Source organism: Alligator sinensis, unplaced genomic scaffold (genome assembly GCF_000455745.1).
Source record: "Alligator sinensis unplaced genomic scaffold, ASM45574v1 scaffold722_1, whole genome shotgun sequence".
NCBI lineage: Eukaryota > Metazoa > Chordata > Crocodylia > Alligatoridae > Alligator > Alligator sinensis.
In genome coordinates this window covers 1218321-1240197 of record NW_005842345.1, presented here as the reverse complement: position 1 = coordinate 1240197, position 21877 = coordinate 1218321, and the positions used below count along the sequence as shown (strand labels likewise).

Genomic DNA, 21877 nt, shown 5'->3' with positions numbered 1-21877 from the left:
TCCTTTGAGGCCCTCCCCCCCATGGTTCATAAGAGACCTTGCTTTCTAGCCAAAACCCGAATGCCAAGTGATTACACCTTAATTCCTTAGCTTCCCCTGCAATTTCTGGGGGAGTTGGCATTCCCTAACACCCCACCAAAATTTTTTTGTTTTGCTTCTTATCCTGATCAGCTAATGTATTTTTTAGCCTCGTGTGAATCCCCATCACACAGGGATGCTGCTGCGGGTTTTAGTTGCAGGGTGCCCTGACACTCCAAGGGCCAGCTGTAGAAATGCTCAGGGCTGTTGTTGCTATATATCCAGAGGATAAAGTGCTTTCAGGATAAAAGCCACTCCATAAACGCAGGTTAAGATCATTGTTTTTATTGTGCATGTGAGGCTACATTAAACAGCAAAGCGGATAATTAACAGGCCTGGCAGAACTGCTGATCACAGGAATGTGTAAGAAAGAACAATAAATAGTCTCTGCAAGGCATGGGAGAAGCCAGAGTCTGTGGCTTACCTGCATGCCTTGCCTTACCAGAGGAATGCATGTTGCCCACAGAGCACTGCAAGGGCTGCACCAGCAAAGGAACAACAGCCTTTGGTGCGCAAATGCCTCTGTGAGGCCAATCCCTGAGAGGCAGCTTGCTAGAGATTGCATTGGTGCGGTTAGGGTGCAGGGCTAGGAGTCGGAGCTTGGGGGAGTTCTTTTACTAGCCTAACCACAGCCTTTTAACCGGATGAAGTTGGGCAGGTCGCATTTTTTCCAGCCCATGCCTCTGCGAAGCAGCTCTAATAACCTGCAGCATGCTTTTGAGATCAGGGTATGCTGATCTATTCCACTGTTAGTCATCTCATCCTTAAAGATCAGTTGCAGAAATAACATTCGCTTGGGTTGAGAAATATTTCACAGCCTGAACGACTGGTCTCTTGTTAGTACCCAACTGGTAGTACAAGAAGGAGGCAGCACCAGGTGAACTTATAGGCATCTGAAAGTAGAGCACAAAATGTGTATTGCATGGAGAGATCAATAAGGAGGCATTCGGAAATCGGGAAACAACAACATTAGTGCATCCGGCATGGCATTAATTCTGCCTCTTGTATATATGCATATGAACTCAGATGCAGCTTCTAATTTCTGTATGCTCCGACCTCTTTCAAACCTGACCAACAGTCTGGCGAAACCAGGGCAAGTTTGTCCATTGAGCAGTGGATTCAGCTGTACCAGGTAGATGAGACAAGGTTGGGTAGTGAAATAGTCCAGGATTCTGAGGCACGGTCTGTTTGGCAGAAATCAGCATACTGACTGAGGGAGAGCTGGTCTAACATAGCCCAATGCATATGCTAAAAGCACAGTTTTTAAATGCTTCTAACTTGGCCATATCAAATCTCATTTTCATCAAGCCAGTGAAAAGTCTACTTCCTAACTGCAGTAGAAATCCATCAAATTTCCATTGCCTCTCACTGAGGTGTTGCAGCTCTTTTAAAGACAAACTTTCCTAGTACAAAATACAGTGTGGCTCATACCTTCTATGCTTGTAAATGAGCTCTAAAACTCATTATTAAACTTACACGTGCACAAATCCCTCCGTGACTGACACCAAATAGGCCAAAGTTTAGCCAGCAAGAAGAAGCTCTAGGAAAGTTGCAGGCAGCTAAAAATTTGGTGAGTACACATAAGCAGCCTTAACGATAGGTTTTGTTACAGCCGCTTCCTACAATAAAAGGATCTGTTAACTTACACTGTTTGTGGTCAGCCTGAGCTGTTCACTGCCCTCAGAGGTCATTGAGTCAAATGATGCAGCTAGGTAGTTTTTTTTTCCAATAGGGGAAGGATTTTATCATTTCATGGCACAATTTGAGTAACCAGATATAATGCTCCAGGGTATCTGCTGATAAGAGTAAGGTCAGGAGGGGATTTCTGCTAGCATGTCTAGCCAGGGGCTGTTTAACAACTTCCTCTCAAGTGGATGGGGCTGGCATAGTAGCCATGAGTGTGACTTCAGATTTGGGATGTCTCTGTTCAGTTGTTGGCCTGAAGACCTCATAAGATTAGAGGATGGGTCACTGGCAGGGCTAACCTAGCATAGCTCCCACAAAACTGCCCCTTGCTGCTCAGCCCCTCCTGAATGTGCCCCTTCCAGGTGCCTCCCATCCTGCACTCACCTACTGAGACCCCCAGATAATTCAGATGCCTTGGCTGATGTTCTGAGCATGGCTTTTTCCTCCTTTAATTTATACCAAATACACCATTTAACCCCTTCCATGTGTCTACCTAGCACCACTGAGGTAGGTGGAGCCATGTGTCTGTCCAGGGCAGTCCCATACAACTTACCAGCAGCCAGGTAGTTAAAGGAGGCTCCCTGGCAGGTTCTAGGTTGCTCTGAAAATCCTTCTTACAAAGAACACCAGCCGAAAAGGTCTGTAAAACCACCCCAGTCTTGTCATGTGGAACGGCACAGCTGTCTCCAGGGAAAGCCCGGGGAAATGCAGGGCTCCCCAGGAGCCCTTCAGCCCTCTCCCTTTACTCCATTAAGCCGATGCACTGGCATGCTAATAGGTTAACGATAAGCGTGCTGCATTGGCCATGGCAGGATGCAGTACTGAATGGAGCGTGGCGAGACCCTACAGAGAGGAGCAGGAGGCTCTTGAACAGCAGATTAATCTCCTGTCATTTACCTTCATTAAAGCCAATTCGCTCAAGATGCAGCAAAGTGCTGGAGCAATTAGAGGCAGGCAGAAAGTTGTTCTCAAGTTTCCAGGAAGAAGCTGGGTCTGATCCTTTTGTCAGCCCTGCAGAACTCAGAACCAGCTGTGCATCGCCTGTCTTCTCCAAAGGGCTTGGTCCCCCGCCGCATGGGGCAAGTAGTGCAAACCAGGAGTGGTGCGTCGCTAGCGTAAAAGAGGACCCATTTGGTCCTTTGTTTCTGGTTTTTATTTCCATTCAAAACTCAAGTCACACCACTAAGACTCTGCAAAGTCCTGAAACTCAGCGAAGGGTGAGGTGGGGCCCTTCCTGGTTTTGAATCTTTCAAGGTCCCCTCTGAAGCTAGACATTAGGTTTTGTTGAACAAAAGCCCAGATTGTTGTGTCATCCCATGACTCTGGGAGCTGAGGCTTGGATTACCGACACTCCCCACTGGATCATGAGAGGTGTCAGCTCTCGCTGGATTCTGGCAGTAGCAGGGAGGCATCCTGGAGGCATAGACGGTGGAGTGGATTGAACGGTTTGCTTAGGAAATTTCAAAATGAAGTTCCACCTGGCAACCCCAGGTTCAGGGCTTGCAGGGCTTCCCGGGCTTTTATTCCCAGAAACCATGAGAGCTCCCAGGTCTTCCAGGCTCCCTGCTGCAGTGCCAGGATCCTCGATCCCACGAGGCTCCCAGCTCTGCAGGATGGAAGCCCAGAAATCCTGGGGCCCCTGACCCTGGCTGGTTGCCCCAGCTCCAAAACAGTCCACCAGGCAGGTCATCAATAAGCTACATGGATGAGCTGGCAGGAAACCAGACAGGTTCCCAGCAGAAACCTGCCTGGCAGACTGATTTGGAAACGGCCTGTGCTCCATGGCAAGGTTCATTGAAATGGGCCCCTTCCCGCACAGCCTGGCCCTTCCCGACCAAGAAACATTTAGTCACAAAATTTCCAAGCAGCAATGTTTCAGATCTTTGGTTTCTATTCCCAGCTCGGCAACAGGCAGACTCCCGTGTGACTCCAGGCCGTTGCTCCATCTGTTTCATTCCAAGGCCTCGTGGTACTTTATAGCATTAATTAAATCGCATGTTGCTGTCTGCCCACCTCCGCCCCCCAGTGAAATCCAAACCATTTGCCTAAGGTCATGCAGCCAGGTTAGCACCCAGGATCCTGAACTCCAGGCCAGGCACTGGGTCATATTCATTTATGGAGCCAAAAAGAGAGAGAGCCCAGGTGCCCTAAGGCCTAGCCCCTCCGAATTCTGCTCTGAGCACTAGACGAGGACTCCTTCTCAGGGTCCAGAGTAGACTGAAGAGTCCCAGTTCCTGTCTCCACTGATTTAACCCCTAGTTAAACTGTTAGCCAGGAGGCACTAACAAGACTGAGATGGGCCTTGGTCAGTGGAGGCGCCCCATGCAGAGGTTCATTTTTGACCCCTATGCCAATGTAATTGTTATGCCCCTGGACCCTGCACTAGCTCTGTGTCCCCTACAGTACGCCCTCCCCTAACACTGTCTTTGTCCTTAGCGGAGAGCCTGTGTGAACGGTTGCCTGTACAGGCCATGCACTGGGTCCCCCCAGACTGAACAGGTAAAGGGATGGGAGAGGATCCCTCCTGAGTTTGGCTTCCACAGGACAGTCTTCTCCCAGCGGGGATTTGGGAGTGGTCTCCCTCCCTTGCTGCCTGTTTGCACAAACAGCATTGCCAGCACGAGCAGAAAGGTGTGGCGGGTTTGAGATTGAATCCTGCAATGTTTCTGTTTGTTTCTATCACTTGCCGACATAACAGCCTTTCGCAATATTATGCTAGGAACTCTGCCAAGACATTGTTTTTTCATTCCCAATTCGGGATCTTTTCTGGGCTGGCTTGCCTGGTCCCTAGTCACTACTGTCAGAGGTGCAGTACAGCGAGCCCCGTCTGTGCAGGTTCAGCTCTGCTGTATTAAGCTGACCACAGTGGCTCGGACAGTCTTTCTGGGCCCTTGGGGGCTTCATCAAGCCAAAACGATGCATTGGTGATATAGGAAGCATCCAGAAAAGGAAAGTGGTTTGAAGTTTCCTTACATAGGGGGGTATGTGTGCATGTGAGTGAGTCAGTCAGAAGGCCTAGCAAAGAAGTTAATATTTCACAAGGCTTTAAAACTGTCGTGCTAACAAACTGTTATGAAATCATGATTCTCATGCAATACACGCATGAAGCTGCAATGAGCCTCACTTGCCACCGGTGTGCAGGGCCCAGCTGTCCCTCGTGGTCATGCTGTGCTGTCTCTTGCCCCACAGAGAGTGGCACTAAAATGAAGGAGTCTCCTGGCGATGGCTCCAAAATGGGATCCAGTGTATCAGGGTTTGTCTCCAAGGTCTGCCTTGGATACCCTACATGGCTGCAGATGACTCACTTGACCCTTCCGCACCTCTGCAAAAGTGGCAGGAATAATCCTCCCCGTCTCCCTGCTTTGCCTGTCTCAGAGGCACAGATTGCTGTTTGGGAACAAGTCACATACTTATTGGGGTGTGAACAGACCTGAACAGAGGGGGCCCTGCTCTGAATGAATTGTTGTGTGGCAGTACCTACTGCAGCTGGCAGGGTGGCAGAATTGCGTTGCAGGGGACATTTGATGGTGTGATGATTGCCTGAAAGTGCAACCATTGAAAAAAAGGCTTGCAAATCAGGCTATTGAGGCTGTGTTGTTCCTCTAGCGGCACATCAGAATAAGCCATTGGAAGCCTGTGTGTGTAGGTTAGAGGTGGAAGAGTTGGGGGGAAAATGTGTGATGGAAAGTAGAGAGGGGAGGGGAAACGCCTTTTTTGAAAGTTTTTGAGTAAATTCTTTCCATGTGTTTTCAGGGATGGTGTGAGCAAAGGGCACTCGAGCAGGACCAGAGCACCTGCACACTGCAGGTACCAGCCAGGTGCAAACTTGGCAGCAGATTGCATGAGTGGGGGTTGCTGTGTCTGGGTGCATTTCTAGAGAGCTCATAAAGGGAGACATTCATATGGTGCACATCCGTGTGATACCTGAGCATGCGTACGGGTGTTTAGCTTGCAGCTGGAGATGGAGCTGAGCTCAGAGAGATTCCACGAGCCCAGAATTGGGGTCTGGGACCACCCATCACTGGCAGCTGTGGAGCCCAGGCTTAGACTCACATCCAAAGTGCCCCAGAGCATCGGGCGTTTGCAGCTGGGCATTGAGTTTGGATGAGAATATTCCAGCCCCTAAATGAGTGCTCAGCCCTGTCTGAGCCTGAACATTGCTCTGCAGGGTGGAGTCTTGCCCACTAAGCTCCTCTGCAATGAGGGAGGGCTGGAGCGCTTGCCTGCCTGCAACGCAGGCGCTGGCCAAGGCCTGGGGAACCCTCAGCCTTCTGATAGATGGGAGGCACCATGTTCCCGATGGAGCATCAGAGGAGAAGGGTCTGAACAGCAGGAAATCATAACGCCAGTCCCTCCTGCCTGCAAGGGGGAAGGATCAGCAGCACCAGATTAGCTCAGCCTTTGAAGAGACTCTCCAGGGTGTTTTAGCCTGCCTAGATTTCTTCACACACATTTCTTTCCTTCTCTCTGCTCAACATCGCCTCTCTGCTTCACTGTCCAGTTCGGCCTGAGTCATCTGAAGGGACCAGAGCATCTGTATGCAATTCCCACATCCAGCCGTATCATCCCCAGTCCAAAGGGACCATTTATGTGCCGCCTCTGGGCAAGCGGCAGGGTCTATAGTACTGGCAAGCAGTCTGGAGCCATGATGGGAGGGACCAGCCACCCAAGGAGACTTAGGGGAGGGACAAAGGCACCCTCGGACAGCTGACTGAGGGCGCCAGTGAAAAGCTCCCAGCTGGGCCAGCTGGACCCAGGGTGTTGGTCACTCCCCTCTGGCATGATGCAGGAAATGGAGCTGTGCAATCCGATCAAGCTAGCAAATGCATCAGATGACTTCCAGATCCTGCAGGAAGCTCTGGAGTTATGGTCTTGCGAGAGGCAGCGCATGCTGTAATTGAACCAAGGGGCAGGACTCCTGGGTTCTCCTCCTGACTCGAGATTGAAATGTGGTCTGGTGGTGAGAGCAGGCAGTCAGGATGCCTGTGTTCTCTTCCTGGCTCCACCACAACCTTTCTGTATGACCTTGGCCAGGTCATTTTTGCACACCGTGCCTCAGTTTCCCAAATCTCTAAAATAAGCCCACTGCAAGCAGTTGGGCCGCGGGTGGGACAGTCCTGCAGCTTACCATATAAATGCTTAGGAAGCTCTTGGTGACACTCAGCTGTAAGGACATCTCTGGGGCTCCAGGTCTGGTCAGCTGGATAGGTGTTAGAAGTGCAGAAGGTCTGAAAGCAGGAGAGTCCCATGATCAGCTGCTGCAGGAACCTCTGTGCAGACTGGTGGCATATCCCTGCAATTATCGAGCTTAGTGGCTTACCACTGGGATATCCCTTTATTTCACTTTTACAATGTAAGAGCTTAGCAGCGGCTCGAGAAATGAAGACTCTGGGAGATCTGGAACTTAAGCATTGTTTCCATGCATGTGGAAAGGCGCTTGGGGCTCAGCTCTGGGAAATGTCTGTGTAGGAGCAATAGTGACCTTCAAAGTGTGCAACCACAAGGCTCCCCGGTTGCTGCAATTCAGGAAGCAGGTACCATTTCACGGAGGCACGTTTTGCCTAAATCAAGCTTCTAAACTTTGTGATCGAAAGGGAAACGTTAAAAATATGACCCAGGAGCAACCGCCACAGTGTGCTGTGCCTGAGTCTGCAGCGAGCCTGAAACAATAGCCCAGACAGCTGTGGTCTGTTCCCCCTCATTTGGAAGTGGGGTTGGTTTGGAAGTCAACATCGCTTCCACGTTGATGCTGTTACCATTTATCTGCTGATGGAAGAACTTGAGAAAGGCGAGGGATCTTCATTAGATGCAGGCCTATTGGGAGTGGTGACCCATTTTCGCATCTCCGGAAGGGCAGGGTTCATTTTTTTTGTGGGTGGGGCTTGATTTCTGGCCAAGGCTTGGAAGAAGAGTACCACTACTTTTATTGTTCCCCCACTCCTTTCTCTCTTCCCTGTGTCTTAATGCTGTGACTTGATCTGAACTAGAAACAGGCTCAAATCACAAAGCCCAAAGTCGCCTCTGGAGTTTGAAAGTCTGACGCTCGGGAGCATTCAGAGCTATGGTTTGAGCTCTGCCCATTTCAATAATGGACCTCTTGTGCAGAACCAAGTTGGGCTGAAAATATCCCTATGGCAGGCTTTTTTCTCATGCTATTTCCAGTGCTTCCTGGGGAAGGACCAGAAAGTTCAGAGTGGGAGAAAAAAGAGAAATTATCAGGACTGGAAATAACAGGTTATTATTATCTAGTATTTACATTACAGGAGCACCCACCGTCTGTGATCAGCATCAGTGCCCGATTATGGCAGTGAATAAAAGTAGATAGGAATATCTCCTGCCTCAGGATACTGCGGTCATAGAAGGCAGGTGTCCTGCAGCTGCCGGGAAGGGGGAAGGCAGCAGGCAGGTAGATGTACCCTGAGACTTACAATTCCTCCCCCACCACCCCTTTTTTTTTCACTGCAGTTTTTGAGCCTGTGATTTGTTTGGAAAAGGGGCTGGCTCTTATTCCACCTGGGCTGGTTCGCCCCTGATTGGTATTTCCCCCGAGCTCATGAGAGGCAGTCCATCAATCCTGGCATGGTTAAAAAGATCCCAGAGAGCAAGAGACTATAATACATCTGGGCTCCTGGCTGCACCAGCTCTGAAGCTGCCTTCTTCTGTCAGGCTAGGGTGCCCCAAGCACTCAGTGCGGGAGGCACCTTGTTTGTATGGGGATTAACTTCCCCCGTTTACTAATTGTTCTTTAATCGTATGGGCCTGCTGCAGGAACAGCGCCGGCTGTCTCCCGCCCCAGCACAGAGCCCAGCTGTGCCAGAGGCACTTTGCCCTGCAGGCCAAGCAGGAGCGCTCCCTCCGGCTGGCCCTGCTAGCAAAGCGCACGGCTCGTGTACTGGGTGTCCCAGCTGGGGGCTCGGGGCGGGCTGGGGGAGGAGGAAGGACATCTATCTCATCTCAGAGTGAATAACAAGCCAGAGCTGTTCCTATTCACAAACCCCAGTCCGGTCAGTCATCTGTTTATCCTGGAGTGCTGCCAGCTATTGTGTTCATTCCCACACCCACTTTCCCGAGCCCTGACTCCCTGCCTTAGCAAATTTCTCTCTCTCCTTCTCTCTCTCTTCCTGCTGCTCCCCTTCCTAGCCCTGCTCCCCTTCCTCAGACACAGTCTATAGATTGATCAAGGGGGAAACAAAATGGGACTCATCCCTCCCCCCCCCCCCCCCCCCCTTTTTTTTTTCTCCTTTGAACTTGGAGCAGGCCCCATGAAGGATGGGGCCGACCTACCTCAGAGCCCTGGCTCTCTCCCCCTGCAGTCCCCAGGTCAGTGCCTGGCTGCATTGCAACCGGCTGCAGCAGTCCATGCCCTTCTGCACGATGGGGAGATGCTCCAGATGACACTCTGGGCTCCTGCCATGCAGAGGAGTTCTGGAAACTTGGGAGGGCGTTTCGCTTTGTTCATTCATTTTATCCAGGAGTCGCAGCCAACTCCCGGCCTGCCTTGGGAGCTGTGTCCAAGCATTGCAGTACAGCGCGTCTTCCATAAACGTGCTGTGTCAGCACCTCTCGCTTCCCTTCTGGAGCATTGAGGGACACTTGGAAGTCTTTGCGCTGGCAACACTTCTCCTTTGCTGTAAGTTTGTACAGCCCCTAGCACAGAGGGCACCCAATGGCTATTTGTGTTACAGCTAATGCCTGGCCTGTCCCAGGTGGTGCTCAGTGCTGTGTGAGCATGTGGTAAGAGATGGTACCTGCTCCAAAAATGCCTGCAGTGAAAAAAGCAAGATGGGCACAAAAAGGATTATCGTCAGGGCAGTGAGAGGAGTCACGGAGAGATGGTGCGCAGAACTCAGAGTCAGGTTTTCCAAGGCTGAGCACTCAGGGCAGGGCACAAAGTCCTCCCAGGATCTCAGTGTCTGTAAGGGCCACATTTTCCAGCAGCTCAGAGATGCTCAGGGGCAGGGGTTCCCAAGAAGCCAGCCCTCTCAAAACTCTGGCCCTGCCTGGCATCTGTGAAATCACACCCATGCCCTGAGCCCCATTATCCCTCACTCAAATCCTACACCTAGGTCGCGAGCCCTGGATTGTTCACTCTGTTCTTGGCTGGGGAGCCTAAGTGCAGTGGCAGAGAGTGAATACCCCTTGGGGCACCAGGACAGCTTTGCCCATGTCCCTCATTCTCTTGGCACTGCAGCCTCAGCCGAAAGGAGGGTAGGAATTTCTCGTTCTCCTGTTCCAAGTCCTACCCGCCACCCCCCAGCCTTGGGAGAAAAAAAAAAACACAGGAGGATGTTAAGCTCCAATGGTGTCATTAAGCAATATTAATGCTCTCATAAAAGGGCATTAATAAACGTGGCAGCACATCAGTGCCCATTAGCTCAGCTCGTGCTAGGGATGCACAGAGGCCACAAGACAGTATTCAGCGCTCCGCGGGCAGCTGCAGCTGAGTAGCCTCCGAGCGGACAGGCTGACAACAGGGCTATTAAACCGACATCGGCACCTCCCAGGTGGCACCGCCACACCAGTGCCCTTCCTCTGCAGCTGGCGCTGTGCCTCTGCCCTTCTCCCGGCCCATCTTTGAAGAGTCCCTTGCCAGGACGACAGCTGGGGCAGCCCGTTAAGAACCCACACATCTCCGCTGTCTGGGCCACAGACAGGCTTGAACCATCCCCAAGTCTGGGGGATTTTGGTGCCTGATCAGAGCCTGCTGTCATGTGGTGTCTCTGACCCATCCCTCGATAACACCCTCCAAAGAGCCAAAGTCAGCACCTTTCTGTCACCACCTGCCACAGCAAATCCGTCCTCAGTTCCCAGAGAGCTGGGAAATAACCTTCCTGGCTCCAGTTGCTACTCGAGGTATGCAGGCATGCTGGGGAAGGGGTGCACTGTTCAGCTGTGACTTAGGCCCTATTGAGTCCGCTGCAGAAATCAGCTGCTATCAGCTCTCCCAGCCTCCAAGAGGGAGAGGCCCGGTTGGGAAATAAGGCCTGCTACAACCCTCTTCCATGGGCAGGTGGGCCACTTGCCTGCAGCCTATGGGCAGTAGAGGCTAGACCCGAACCCAGGGCTCCTCTCACTCAGGTCCTAAGCCTGCTAGACCCCTTCCCTCCCACCCGGACAGCAGGCTCCGATTTTCTTGTGCCACCCCCTTGTGAAGCCACTTACGGTGCCAAGTTCAATATGCACCAGACCAGCAGAACGCCAGCGGTTCTCACCTCCCCTGCACAGGTGTAAGGCAAGAGGCATGAGCCAGCATAGCAGTGGATCAAACCCTGCCTGCCTGGTTAATCTGAATACTCCCGAGTCCTTGTGCTGGAGGCTCAAAGCGTAAAGCTGTGGAAGATCCCGCTGGCCCTCCAGGGAACAGCTGGTGCCGTCTAGCCACTCACCCTTTTGCTAATTGAAAAAAGGAAGGGATTACTGCTGCGCTGAGGTGCTGCTGCCTTTTGTGCGGTGAGCCCTTCATCATCTGGTACTGTCAGCTGACAGCTTTCAAGCCACAGCCTTCACCTGCCAGCAACTCCACTGCCTACCAGGGCAGTGGAGAAGCACCCAGAATTTCTTCCCAAGTTAGCACCTGGGGAGAAGCCATCTCCCCCAGGCCAAGTGAGGAATGGGGGTTAATGTGATTTATTCCTCCCGACACATGGGGAGAGGTGGGTGAAGAGATTAAATCATCTCTCCCGCACTCGCTGAAATGTGCTGTTGACCCCAGCGCTCCAGCTGGGTCAGCAGGAGCCAGCAACCAGGCCCTCACTGATTCCACAGTGGGCGTGCAGTTTGCAGTCAGTAATTGAAGTGGAATGAGGAAGCAGTTTGTGTCATCGCAGGGACCCCATTCATCCAGCGGTGGAGGATCTAAAGGGGGGTCTGTCATCCTCAGGGGGCTGAAAAGGCTGGAGTTGACTCTCTCGACCTTCTCCAAGAGAATGCAAGCATCCCACCCCCACCCCAGGCAGCCAGCCAGCCAAGCAGCCCAGCTAATGAAAGGTCCAGAGGGCAAGCAGGGCTGGGTTCGACCCCAGATGCAGGCACGGCTCAGCAGAGTCATCAAGAAGGCCCCCCAGCAGCTAATCCAGGCTGCCTGTTTCCATATGAGGAGGCAGCCAAGCCCAGAATCAGAGGGAGATGCTCACAGCTACCCCACGCAGCCGTGAGAAACCCAGGGCCAGAGCCTGCTCTCTGTCTCAGCAGTGTAAACCTGGAGCGATTCCAGCGGCTTGCCCTGATTAGACATTGGGGCAGCAGAGAGCAGAACGTGCTCCCTCTCCCTGGCCCTGAAGTCTTGCCTGTTCCCTGCTCTCTTTGATAACATGCAGCTGTTTTAGACTGCCCTCCGCTGCCCACTAACTCCATCACTTCCCACTCTCTTCCTGTTACGGGCCCTGGTCCTCATCCCCTTCCTCTGACTGGGCATGTGAGGATGCTGCCGTGCTTCTGGGTCAGCAGCGTGGCCTGCAGCCTCACCCTGCTACTGACAGGGAAAGGCTGAGGCGTAGGGAGGCCAGCCCACTCTTTGTACCGCACCCCGGGGCAGATCCAGGAATAGAACCCAGGTCCCCTGGGTCCGGGTCCTGGAGACCCACCCTCCTGCGAAACATAAAGAGGCCTCAGTCTTTGGCTTTGTAGACCAAGCCCTGAGTAATGGTGGTTGGAGACTGTCCCAGCCGTGCACAGGGAGGGGCCATATGTTCAAATGAGCTTCTGATCCAAACTTCTCCTTCTATCTGTTCTTGGCCGCTGTCATCCCTTTGTTCAGTGTAACGGCCCTGCTGCCAGCCCGCCCTTTGGAAAGCACCATTGGCAGGGACTCTCATTCCCTCAGGAGACCTACGCAGCCCTGGGCAACTGTTGTCAACCCCAGCTTGCCCCTGCTGCACGCTGACCCTCTCCACCCTCTGCACACAGGCAACGAGCCACAGGTACGCTGTGTCCTGACCGAGCGCGCAGCTCCATATGGCCTCGCTTGAGCAGCTCGCCGACCCAAGAGCCAGGAAGGTTAGTTCTTTCCTGAAGTCAGCCATAGTTCACTTAAATAAAGAGCGTGGGGCCTTTTAATGTCCATTCAGAGCATTAAAAAAAAAGAAGTCAGAATTTCCACGTGGTGCTTAGACTAACTGTTCAACCATCCTTGAGGTCCTGGCTGGAACCAGAAAAGACTTTGCAGGAACAATTATCCAAGAGGCTGAACAAATCCAGGCAGGATCCCAGTCCTCAAAGAAATGCTTCTTGCATCAGGTGGCATCAGCCCGCTGTGCTTTTCGAACAGGCTGCTCTGCACATTGAGCTCCCCTCGCCTGTAAGCTCCTCAGTTCTTCCCTTCCCATGGCCAGTAGAAAATTGGCTCAGATTGGGGCATTTCTGTGTTGGGGGGGGGGGATCCAGCTTGCCCCACCCCAAAGAGGTGTTTAGAAACATAGAGCACCCGCCCTCTCAAAATGCAGGCACCCAAAGTCACCGGTGACTTCTGAAAATCTTAGTCACTGGAATTTTTGCCATTGTTGTGATGGAAAAGGTGGGTAAAGATATTTTTTTGCCTGGGCTGGTAAAATTTCGTGAGGGTTTTGCAGTCAATACACAGATATTCAGAGGCTGTTTTGTCTCAGCACCCAGCTGACAATGCAACAGGCCTCTGGGCTTATGTTCTCATTACTAGTGATTCAGTCAAGAAAGTGGCCTGTTATTTTTGGAAAGGGCGAAACCTGGATCCAGAAGTGCTGGGAGTCAGATGCATTCACCGTTGTTTGTGTTTGCAGTTATCTGATGCTCCTTTCATGGGTAGTAACAGGTAATGGCTGGGCAGGTTAGGACTGAGGTGCATTGGCAGAGCTGGGTGTGTGTGGGCAGGAGTGGAATAATGGGTGCTACAACAGAGGTGAGTGTATGTGCATTAGCAGACTTGGGTGGGGGAGGAAACTGGAATAACTATAGCTGCTGCCAGTCAGAGTTGAGGTGCAATGACAGAGCTGGGCAGGGGTCATGGCAAGACCCAGTCAAGATTGAGGTGCCCTGATACCACTGCCACGGGACGCTTACATAGCCCTAGTCAAGGCCTGATGCCTGATACTCTCCACCCATCAGTATCAGTCCCCGTTTCCCAGGACAATGTGATTTCATCCCAGCTGGATTTTGTCCTGGTAATTAAAATACAGCAAGCCACGTCCCTGGCTGGTGTAAACCTGTGCAGACGCATGGATGCTGGTGGAGAAACAACAGTTTGAGCCCACTGAGGATGTGGTCCAACAGCTGTAAATTACATCTGTCAAGCTGGTTGGTATCTTGGCGGCTTTGCCATCCTACTCCATGCTCCAACCCCCGTGCTTCCCAAAGACACCATGACCTTCCCGCCTTGGCAGGGATGTTAATTAGCCCCTGCCTGAATACCTCTGCACAGGGTGGTGCTGGGGCTTTCAGAGAGAGCTTTTGTAGCTTTCCCAGCATCCCGCGGCCCAGATAACAGGTCCGACGTGATCTGTCTGACAGTGCCTGTGTGCTGGCTTCAAGAGTGTGCTGACAGCGCAGCCTGTGATTCAGGGGGACTCTACAATGCGCTGGCTGTGGCACACAAAGTCTGTGACATATTTACAGTCTAAATTAGCAAGCAAAGCATCGGCCCTGACGCACCGTGTCCCCACGCCTCCCAGCTCGCCGCAGAAGCGTGTCAGGGGAGGGTTGGAGGTGGTGAAGGAAACTTATTGAACTCCGGCAACTTCCAGCCTTGAGTCAGGGCAGGCCGCTCTGTGCCAAGAGGCTGCAGCCCGCTGCCCTGAGCCGGAGCAAACCTCTTTGGGGGCCAGTTTCCAAAGATAACTGCACAGAGTTCCTTGCAAGTCAGGCACCTTAATTGCTCCTGGGGTCATTAGGCTGCTCCCCAGATGGGGTGTTTGCTACTTCTATCCAGAGTTAGGACCTCTGATTGCTGTACCATAGCTTGATTGCTCTAGGGTTACCTTCTCCTCCCCCACCTCCATGCCCATCCCCACCTTTTGTCTATTCCCTCCGCGTAACCCAGGAGGTGGCTGGATAAGCATTGGACGGGGTAGTGTAGAAGCAGCATTTCTGCATTTGTGCAGGGGGTTGGCGTGGATGACTCCTGGGGTCCCTTCCATCCAGGTGTTTCTGTGTCCGTGCAGTTCTGCGTGCCCTTTGGGACGATGGGGGCCCTGCTCCTCCCTAGCACTGTGGAAGTAATTAGGTCCCAGCTGGGCACTGTGTGCTCTGGCTGCCCCTGAACTAACCTCTCCTATTCTGTCGTTCCAGGGCTCTGATCTGAGGGCTGGACGTCTGAAAGGCCATGTGCTAACAGGTAAGCAGTGAAATTACTGCCTTGTCCTCCTGGGATCTCTGGCCCACATTATTACACAGCTGCTGCCATTGGGATGCAAAAGGGTGGCTTAGGGGCATTGCCTTGTGCTGTGTGGGAGCGCTCAGTGCCGATTCAGTTGTGATCTGTTGTTTCTTGACTCAGAGGAGGCTGAGCGAGCGTCCAAGGGCAGCGAGGCCCAGCCCCTGGGCACTTACTCAGTGTTGCTCAACAGGGGAGGTTCTGGCCCATGGAGAAGCAAATCCAATGGGTCCAGCTCTTCCTAGCAGCAAGGACGGCAACTGCCTTAAGCGGATGGTGGACGGAAGCCAAGAAGTGGGCGCTGAGCAACTGCAGAGCTTTGCAGGGCTATACAGAGCCCCGTGAGGGGAAGGGCTGGGTAGGAGCAGGGATCTCACCCCATCCCTTCAAATCAGAACCCGCTGCCCTTTCCCTAGGAGGCCTGTACAGCAGCTTGGTCCACGCCCAGTCATTTCAACTTCACTGGGAACACACCTGTCACTCACCACTGCAATGCCTGACCCTCTTACAAAGGGGCGGCTGAACAGGACACTGAGTGCGGGAACCCAGCCCCTGGTGCCGCTTGGGCTGGCACTGGATGCAACGGAAAGGGACCGTTCTCTCTCGCTTTGGGATCTCAGAGCCATGGGTTTTGTTGCAAAGAGAGGGACGGTTAGTGAAGAGGATTTAAAAATACCCCCTCTGCCCACGCACGCGCACACACACGCATACAGACACACACGCAGACCACTTGCACATTCCGATTTGCATTCAGTAAACACATGGAAAGATGTAAATAGCGAGGGATTCCCCACTTTGCAGGCCCTGACGGCAGCCTCAGAGCCGGAACTGCAGCGAGGAGGAGCAGTTTCACATTCTAACCAGACAACAGGCTGCTTTCTGATACCGATCTCTTGTTTAGCTAATACAGGAAAATGAGGAGGTGTTTCCAGCATTGCAAACTTTTTCTCAATGCAAGGCAGCCAGAGCGTTCCCCAACCCCTGCCTCCCCAATGTCTGTTGCTTAATTTGCACTTGAGCTACATTCAGGGCAAACTAACCAGCTGCTGAAGAGACCCTCAGTGCCAGGGTCCTGCTCTGGACAGAGTTTCTCTAGCTCTCAATGTGTGCCCACGATACTGGGCTCTTGTGACCATCTGTCCCTGACTCCAAGGGCTTGGAAATTCAAGGAGCTCAGCCTTGCATAGCCGTGCACAGATGGGAGGAAGGGAACTCTAGGTAAAGATGCATAGGGTTGGGTCCCAAGTGACCAGGCCAGTCCCACTGCTCCTTGCTGAGCAGAATTGTGAGAGAGACTTTCCAGCGTCAGGGATGAGGCTAGTTTGTAAATGACTCTAGTGCTCCAAGGTGGAGCTGTGATTTTTTTTCCCCCCTTCTGATTGCACGGCTTAATGTGACTGGGTCCTGGAGGAATTTCCACTCCTCTTCCCTTCACATCACATCCTTTTCCCCCAAATCAAATATGAAGCGCCCCTTCCAGCTAAGTTGGGGCTTTAGCAGTTAGGGAACATCTGCATACATAATCGTTTTGCATATGATTAGGCTCCCTTTTGCACGCATGCTGAGAAGGGGAGCTGTCAAAGAGACACTAGCAATGCAGCAGCATTTCACATGAAGAGATACCCCGCTGACCCTCAAGATTCAGGGACGGGGCTGTGCCTTCCACGTCCTGCCCGTTTCCTGCACTGCAAACACCTGAGCAGACATGAGATCCAGGCCCCACAGTTTTGGAGAGGGACCTGGATCCAAACCATGCAGCAAGGAGCCTCTCTAGCTGTGCTCTGGGCCAGCTCTCTCTAGCCTCCTCCTTGCCATGGCCAAGACGTGACGCTGGAGGGGAAAACTAAAAAAAGGCTCAACTAGCTAGTGTACAGCTGGCCAATTGCACGGTGATCTGCACAGCACTGGGTGCACGTGTGTGACATTCCTGCCTGACCCCAGCAGCAATCAGCCAATGCCCCGAAGCATGAGAACGGGGCATGAAGCTGCTGCTGTCAGTGGGAAACTAGCCCTCCTGCCACTCAGGTTAACCTGTTTTATTAGGAGATGCTCTGCCCTGCTCCGCTCAGCACAGCTTCCTGATCAGGGAACAGCTGGTTTTACTGAAACACCAAGTCCCTGTGTATTGAGGTATGGGACAGATGACTGTTATCATGTTAGGAGAAAGGCTTGATCTTGGTGGAACAGAGGATCTTATACACTGAAAGTCAGTGGCCTTGTTAAAGCACCTGTTGGCTTTGGCCCTAACCTGGAAGACTGTGTCTCGCTCCTCGGATGCTTTTCACCTGATTCTGCCCGTGGTTGCAGGAGGGGATTCTGTGTAGCAGACCTGGTTGCATCAGGCACTACATGGACACAGAGACAGTCCCTTCCCCAAGGGATTTAAAGTTCAAACTAAGCAAACAGAGGCTGAGAGACTGGCTCCTTCCCCCATTCCACCAAGGCGCAGAGAGCGTGAGATTCACAGGGAGTTGGGCCTGAACCCCCATTTTTAGAGTCCAAGTGTCCTATATTAGTCCTAGGATACTGTCCTCTCCCTCCGGCAGAACGCTTACGGTGCACCACCAGTGGGGAACTGGGTCACCGACTGAGCAGCAACAGCACCTAAAGCAATGCTGAATAGGGTGAATAGGGTAAAGCAGCCTGCTTCTTGTGTTGTAGGACCAGAACCCTGCTGCCCAGTATTCCCGGTACACTCTGGTCTGAGATGGAAGTGGTTAAAAAGAGAGATTGGTGAGGTGCAGTTTGCAAGGAAAAGGTGATTCTTTCTCAAGTGCCATAGGTGTGCACCACATTCCAGCTGTGCAGGTTACGGCATGGTCCCTGCCCCGAGGGGTTTGCACTCAGAGCAGAGCAGGAGCCAACAGAGCAGGTGTAAGAGGGAGGCTCCGGGGAAGGATCCTGGGATGAAGGAAGCTGTTCTTGGGAGCCATGGACAGCATGGAAGAGGTCATAGGTCTGATAGTAGGGGATGGGACTGAAGAGATCCAGGGGCCAAAGCAAGGCAGTGTGAAAGCACGGAGAGGGAATATGAATGTGGGGCCCTCAGGAACAGAGTGCTGGAGGGCTTGGATGATAACAGGGAAGGAGGGAGTGAGGGCGGTGGCTGGAGAAGCAGGAGGGGTCGGGAGAAGGTTGTTTCAGGAGAGGGAAAACAAGAGTTTGCTTGCAGGCATATGGCGAGACTCCAGAGGGGCCCAGCCAGTTGGCAATAAAGAGAGGGATGGGCTGGGGGAAGGAGGGAAGGAGGCTGGGAGCTGGGGAGGGAGCACAGGGGATGCACACAGTGTGCGTGGCAGTGAAACACCTGAGCTTTGCAGCTCTAATGTCCTTCAGCTCTGTTTTTAATGACCAGTTGCCTCTGTGGACCCAAGCAGGGCAGGGGCTGTCCTGGCCCTCGCCCCTCGCTCCATACCCACCATGAGACCTGGGAATGGGAACCAAAGCTGTGTTGGCCATGGAGAAATGGAAGAGCCTGATTGCAGACCAGTTGACTTGGCTCCCCTTGCATTGGCCCACAGGGTCCCACTGCTCTGGAGCAGCCAGAGAAATGCTGTCTCAGGGACTGGGTAGTGAGGAGCTGCACCGAGGTCTCAAAAATGCAGTGACCACTAAGGCAAAGCAGAGGGGGAGGCAGGGAGTGAGGGGGGTCATTTGTAGTAGGGGGCTGAGGTATTGCTGAAGCTCAGGGTGGGTTCCCTAGTTAACTCCAGCAGCAAGTCAGTCGCACCTTAGCACACCACTGCGCTGCTGTTTGGTTCATTCGCTACACCCATGGCTCAGCCTTGTTAGAGTGGAAGCACCCCTCAGAAAACACCAGCTCTTAGTATTCACCCAGGTTTTGACTCTATAAGCGATCAGTTCATCTGTTGCAAAGAACTAAAAAAGGATCACAGCAGGTCAAAATGTTTTACACTGTGGATTCCTGTCTCAAATCTCTGGGTTCCTCTTATGAACCAGGTTTGCACACCTAACAGTGCTAGCATTGCATGGCACCCTTGAAAGGATCTCAAGGCACCCCAGGGTGCCCCAGCACGTTGGTTGAGAATCACTGCGCTAGATTGACCCAGTGTGTTTTCTGCACCCAGACTACGTCCGCCCCACGCCTCCATCCCGAAGTGGCTACCATCGCTATCAGTTCCGCCTGTATGAACAGCCAGCTTATGAGGCCATCTCCCTCAGTCCAGAGGAAGCAGCATCCTTGGGTAAGAGACAGCCAAGTTTTTCGCTCTCTGCTGTTGCCCTCGTGGTCTCTCTCCACCAGGATGATCAGCACAGTCACTTCATGTCTCCATGTTTCGCGGCTTCCTGCCTCAGTGCAGTGAAGTTTCCATGCCAGGAAGCCGCCAGGATCCCATTAGAAATGGACCCCAGCCCAGGGCACAGCTACCTACTCACTCTGCAGTGGGCAAGCGCAGCAGCCTTCTGCAGCTCCTGCTTGTGCTGGCACACAAGCTGGCTTTTCTCGCTGGGCTGGGCTGTGCTAAGGTGGTTTCTTGGGCTGCTGTGAGCGGATAGAGAAAACCCCTCTGTGAGTGTGTGAAGTGTATCACATCTTTTGTCTACCCTCTAAATACCTGAGTTGGACAACCACAAGCAGGCGGTTTGCTTGTCCTAAGAGCCCAGTCTTATGGGCCCTACCCCTTGGGTGCTGTTGATCAGATCCTGCTGATGTCAGGATGTGGAATGAGATGCCTGGAGCGAGTGACCCCTTCTTGGTGCAGTCCCATTAAACTCAGCAGGCTTGCACCTGGGGTGAGCTTGCCCCATCACATCACCTCTCCCCCACACAAGGAGAACCTCTCCCCATCCCCACGGTTTTGTTTCTGGTCCCTGTGGGGTTCTGGCAGTTTTTCCCCTGTGCGTGCTGCCAAGCTCTGCACTAGTAGCCATGTAGCAGTGTGTATAGATACGCTAGGTCACATATCCTACTGTTTGACTCAAGCTGCATGGTTTAAAACAGTAACATGAGCTTGCTCACCTGTGCTAGAACATGGTAAGCTTTGTGGAGTCAGCTGTTATCCCTTGGAAAGGGCAGGCAGAGTAATTTCACGTAGTAATATATTTTATTGCTATTTATTTTCCGAGTGTTGACAGTGTGCCAGGTATGCATCACACACCGTCTCCATCCCAAGGAGATTGCAAACTAGATCTGGCATAGATGTTCTTAACACGAATAACTTGCCATGCAATGATGCAAGATCAGGCAGGCGGTGAAGACATTTTTGCCAGGTCACTGCTGGGAGAATCCACATCCCTTGCTTTTGTCTGGTAGGCTCCATACAACAACCCTAAAGTGCTTTGCAAACAGCCATTGGTTTAGTCTCAAACCCACTCCTAAGAGATGTGTTATCTGTCCCCATTATACGGATGCAGTAACTGAGGCCTAGACAGGTAAAATCACTTGCCCAAGGTTGGACCATGTCTGCTGCAGAGCTGTAGAGAGAACCTGGGAGTCCTGATTCCCAGAGCTGTGCTTCAGCTTCATCCTCTCCAGGGGAGGAAGTGTTTTTCCAAAAAAAAAAAATTGCAGGGAATGAAGTGAGCATGTATGATGGTGTGTGGGTGTGTGTGGGGGGTACCCCTGTGCCTATCCGTGCTGTGACCACACTTTGCTGCAGAGCAGATACCTGGAGCTGATGGAGGGAAGGAGCTGTGCTGAAATAGGGTAAAGCCAATGGGGAGGGTGAAGAAGCCTAGAGCAGGGCTCTCGCCAGAGCCACTGCTGGAGCTGGTGGCTACTGGGCAGCTGGACAGTGGTTCACAGGAAGAATAAAACATTGTGGGCCAAAAGGAAGCAGGGAGGGTGATCAACAGAAACCCTCCAAGGTGGGGAATATTGCCCCCTCCAGCAGGTTGGGCTGGGGAGCACACTCAGCCATGCAAATCCTGAAATCATGGGGTTGGAGAGGACCTTGGGGGCTACCTACTCCAATCCCCTGAACAGTTGCAGGATGTGCTGTTCCTGACCCATCATCCCAGACACGTCCTGACAGGATGCACCTCAGCTCATGTGTGTCTGTTACCCTGGCTTCCCAACTGCTGCCTGGCCCATGTCTTTCATGCACTTGCTTGTTTTTGCACAGTACACCATCAGCTCTTTGGGGCAGTGCAGGTAGGTAGGAGAGAGAGTCCACTCCCCTGGGGGTACATGTTCAGTATTCACCCATGCAGCCCTCCAGCCAGTATGGCCCAACCCAAGCCATCAGTAATGCAGATTTCAATATTAAGCAGGGATGATAAAAGCTTCCTTAGACAAAGAACCGATTGCAGGTGTCACGGCACTGAAGCAGATTCCCCACAGGAAGACGATTTGGCCCAAGCTGGTGCACTGCCATGGAAGGATCCCTGGCCAGAGGGGTAGGGGGGCAGCTGCCAGGCTGGGAGGTCTGAGCAACCATTGTGACAAGGAAGCACATGGCAGGGCTGTGCAGAATCCCTAGGATAGTGGAGAGGCCTCCGTGGCTGTGAAACCAGGACAAGTCCTTGCCGGCACATCCCTGAGTTGCAGGAGTTTCGTCAGCGACACCTCGGAGCTATTCTGCATATCAAGTGGCAAGATAAAGATCAGAACTAATGAGGTTTGGCAATGGAATTGCACAAACAGCCTGCAAACAATGCTCACAAACCCTGATTCCGCCCCGCCAGGCACGTCCTCCCCAGGGGAGACGCAGCCCAGCTCCCAGCAGAGAAAGGCTGCGTCTCACAGGAGATGGAGGCGAGTAGAGCAGGGGCTTCAGGAATGCCCCGGGGTGGCACGCAGGAAGACTG

The 21877-nt window shown here is 52.6% G+C and overlaps 1 protein-coding gene across 9 annotated transcripts in view; it reads left to right on the top strand.

The window, feature by feature from the left end:
- The window catches only part of PEBP4 (phosphatidylethanolamine binding protein 4), a 169506-nt gene that overhangs the window by 131535 nt on the left and 16094 nt on the right, over positions 1 to 21877 (top strand). For all 9 annotated transcript variants that reach the window (XM_025210355.1, XM_025210358.1, XM_025210356.1 and 6 more), the window contains exons 5-6: positions 15022 to 15067; positions 19195 to 19311. In XM_025210355.1, the coding sequence (XP_025066140.1) occupies positions 15022 to 15067; positions 19195 to 19311 (163 nt within the window). The remainder of the gene's footprint in view (positions 1 to 15021; positions 15068 to 19194; positions 19312 to 21877) is intronic.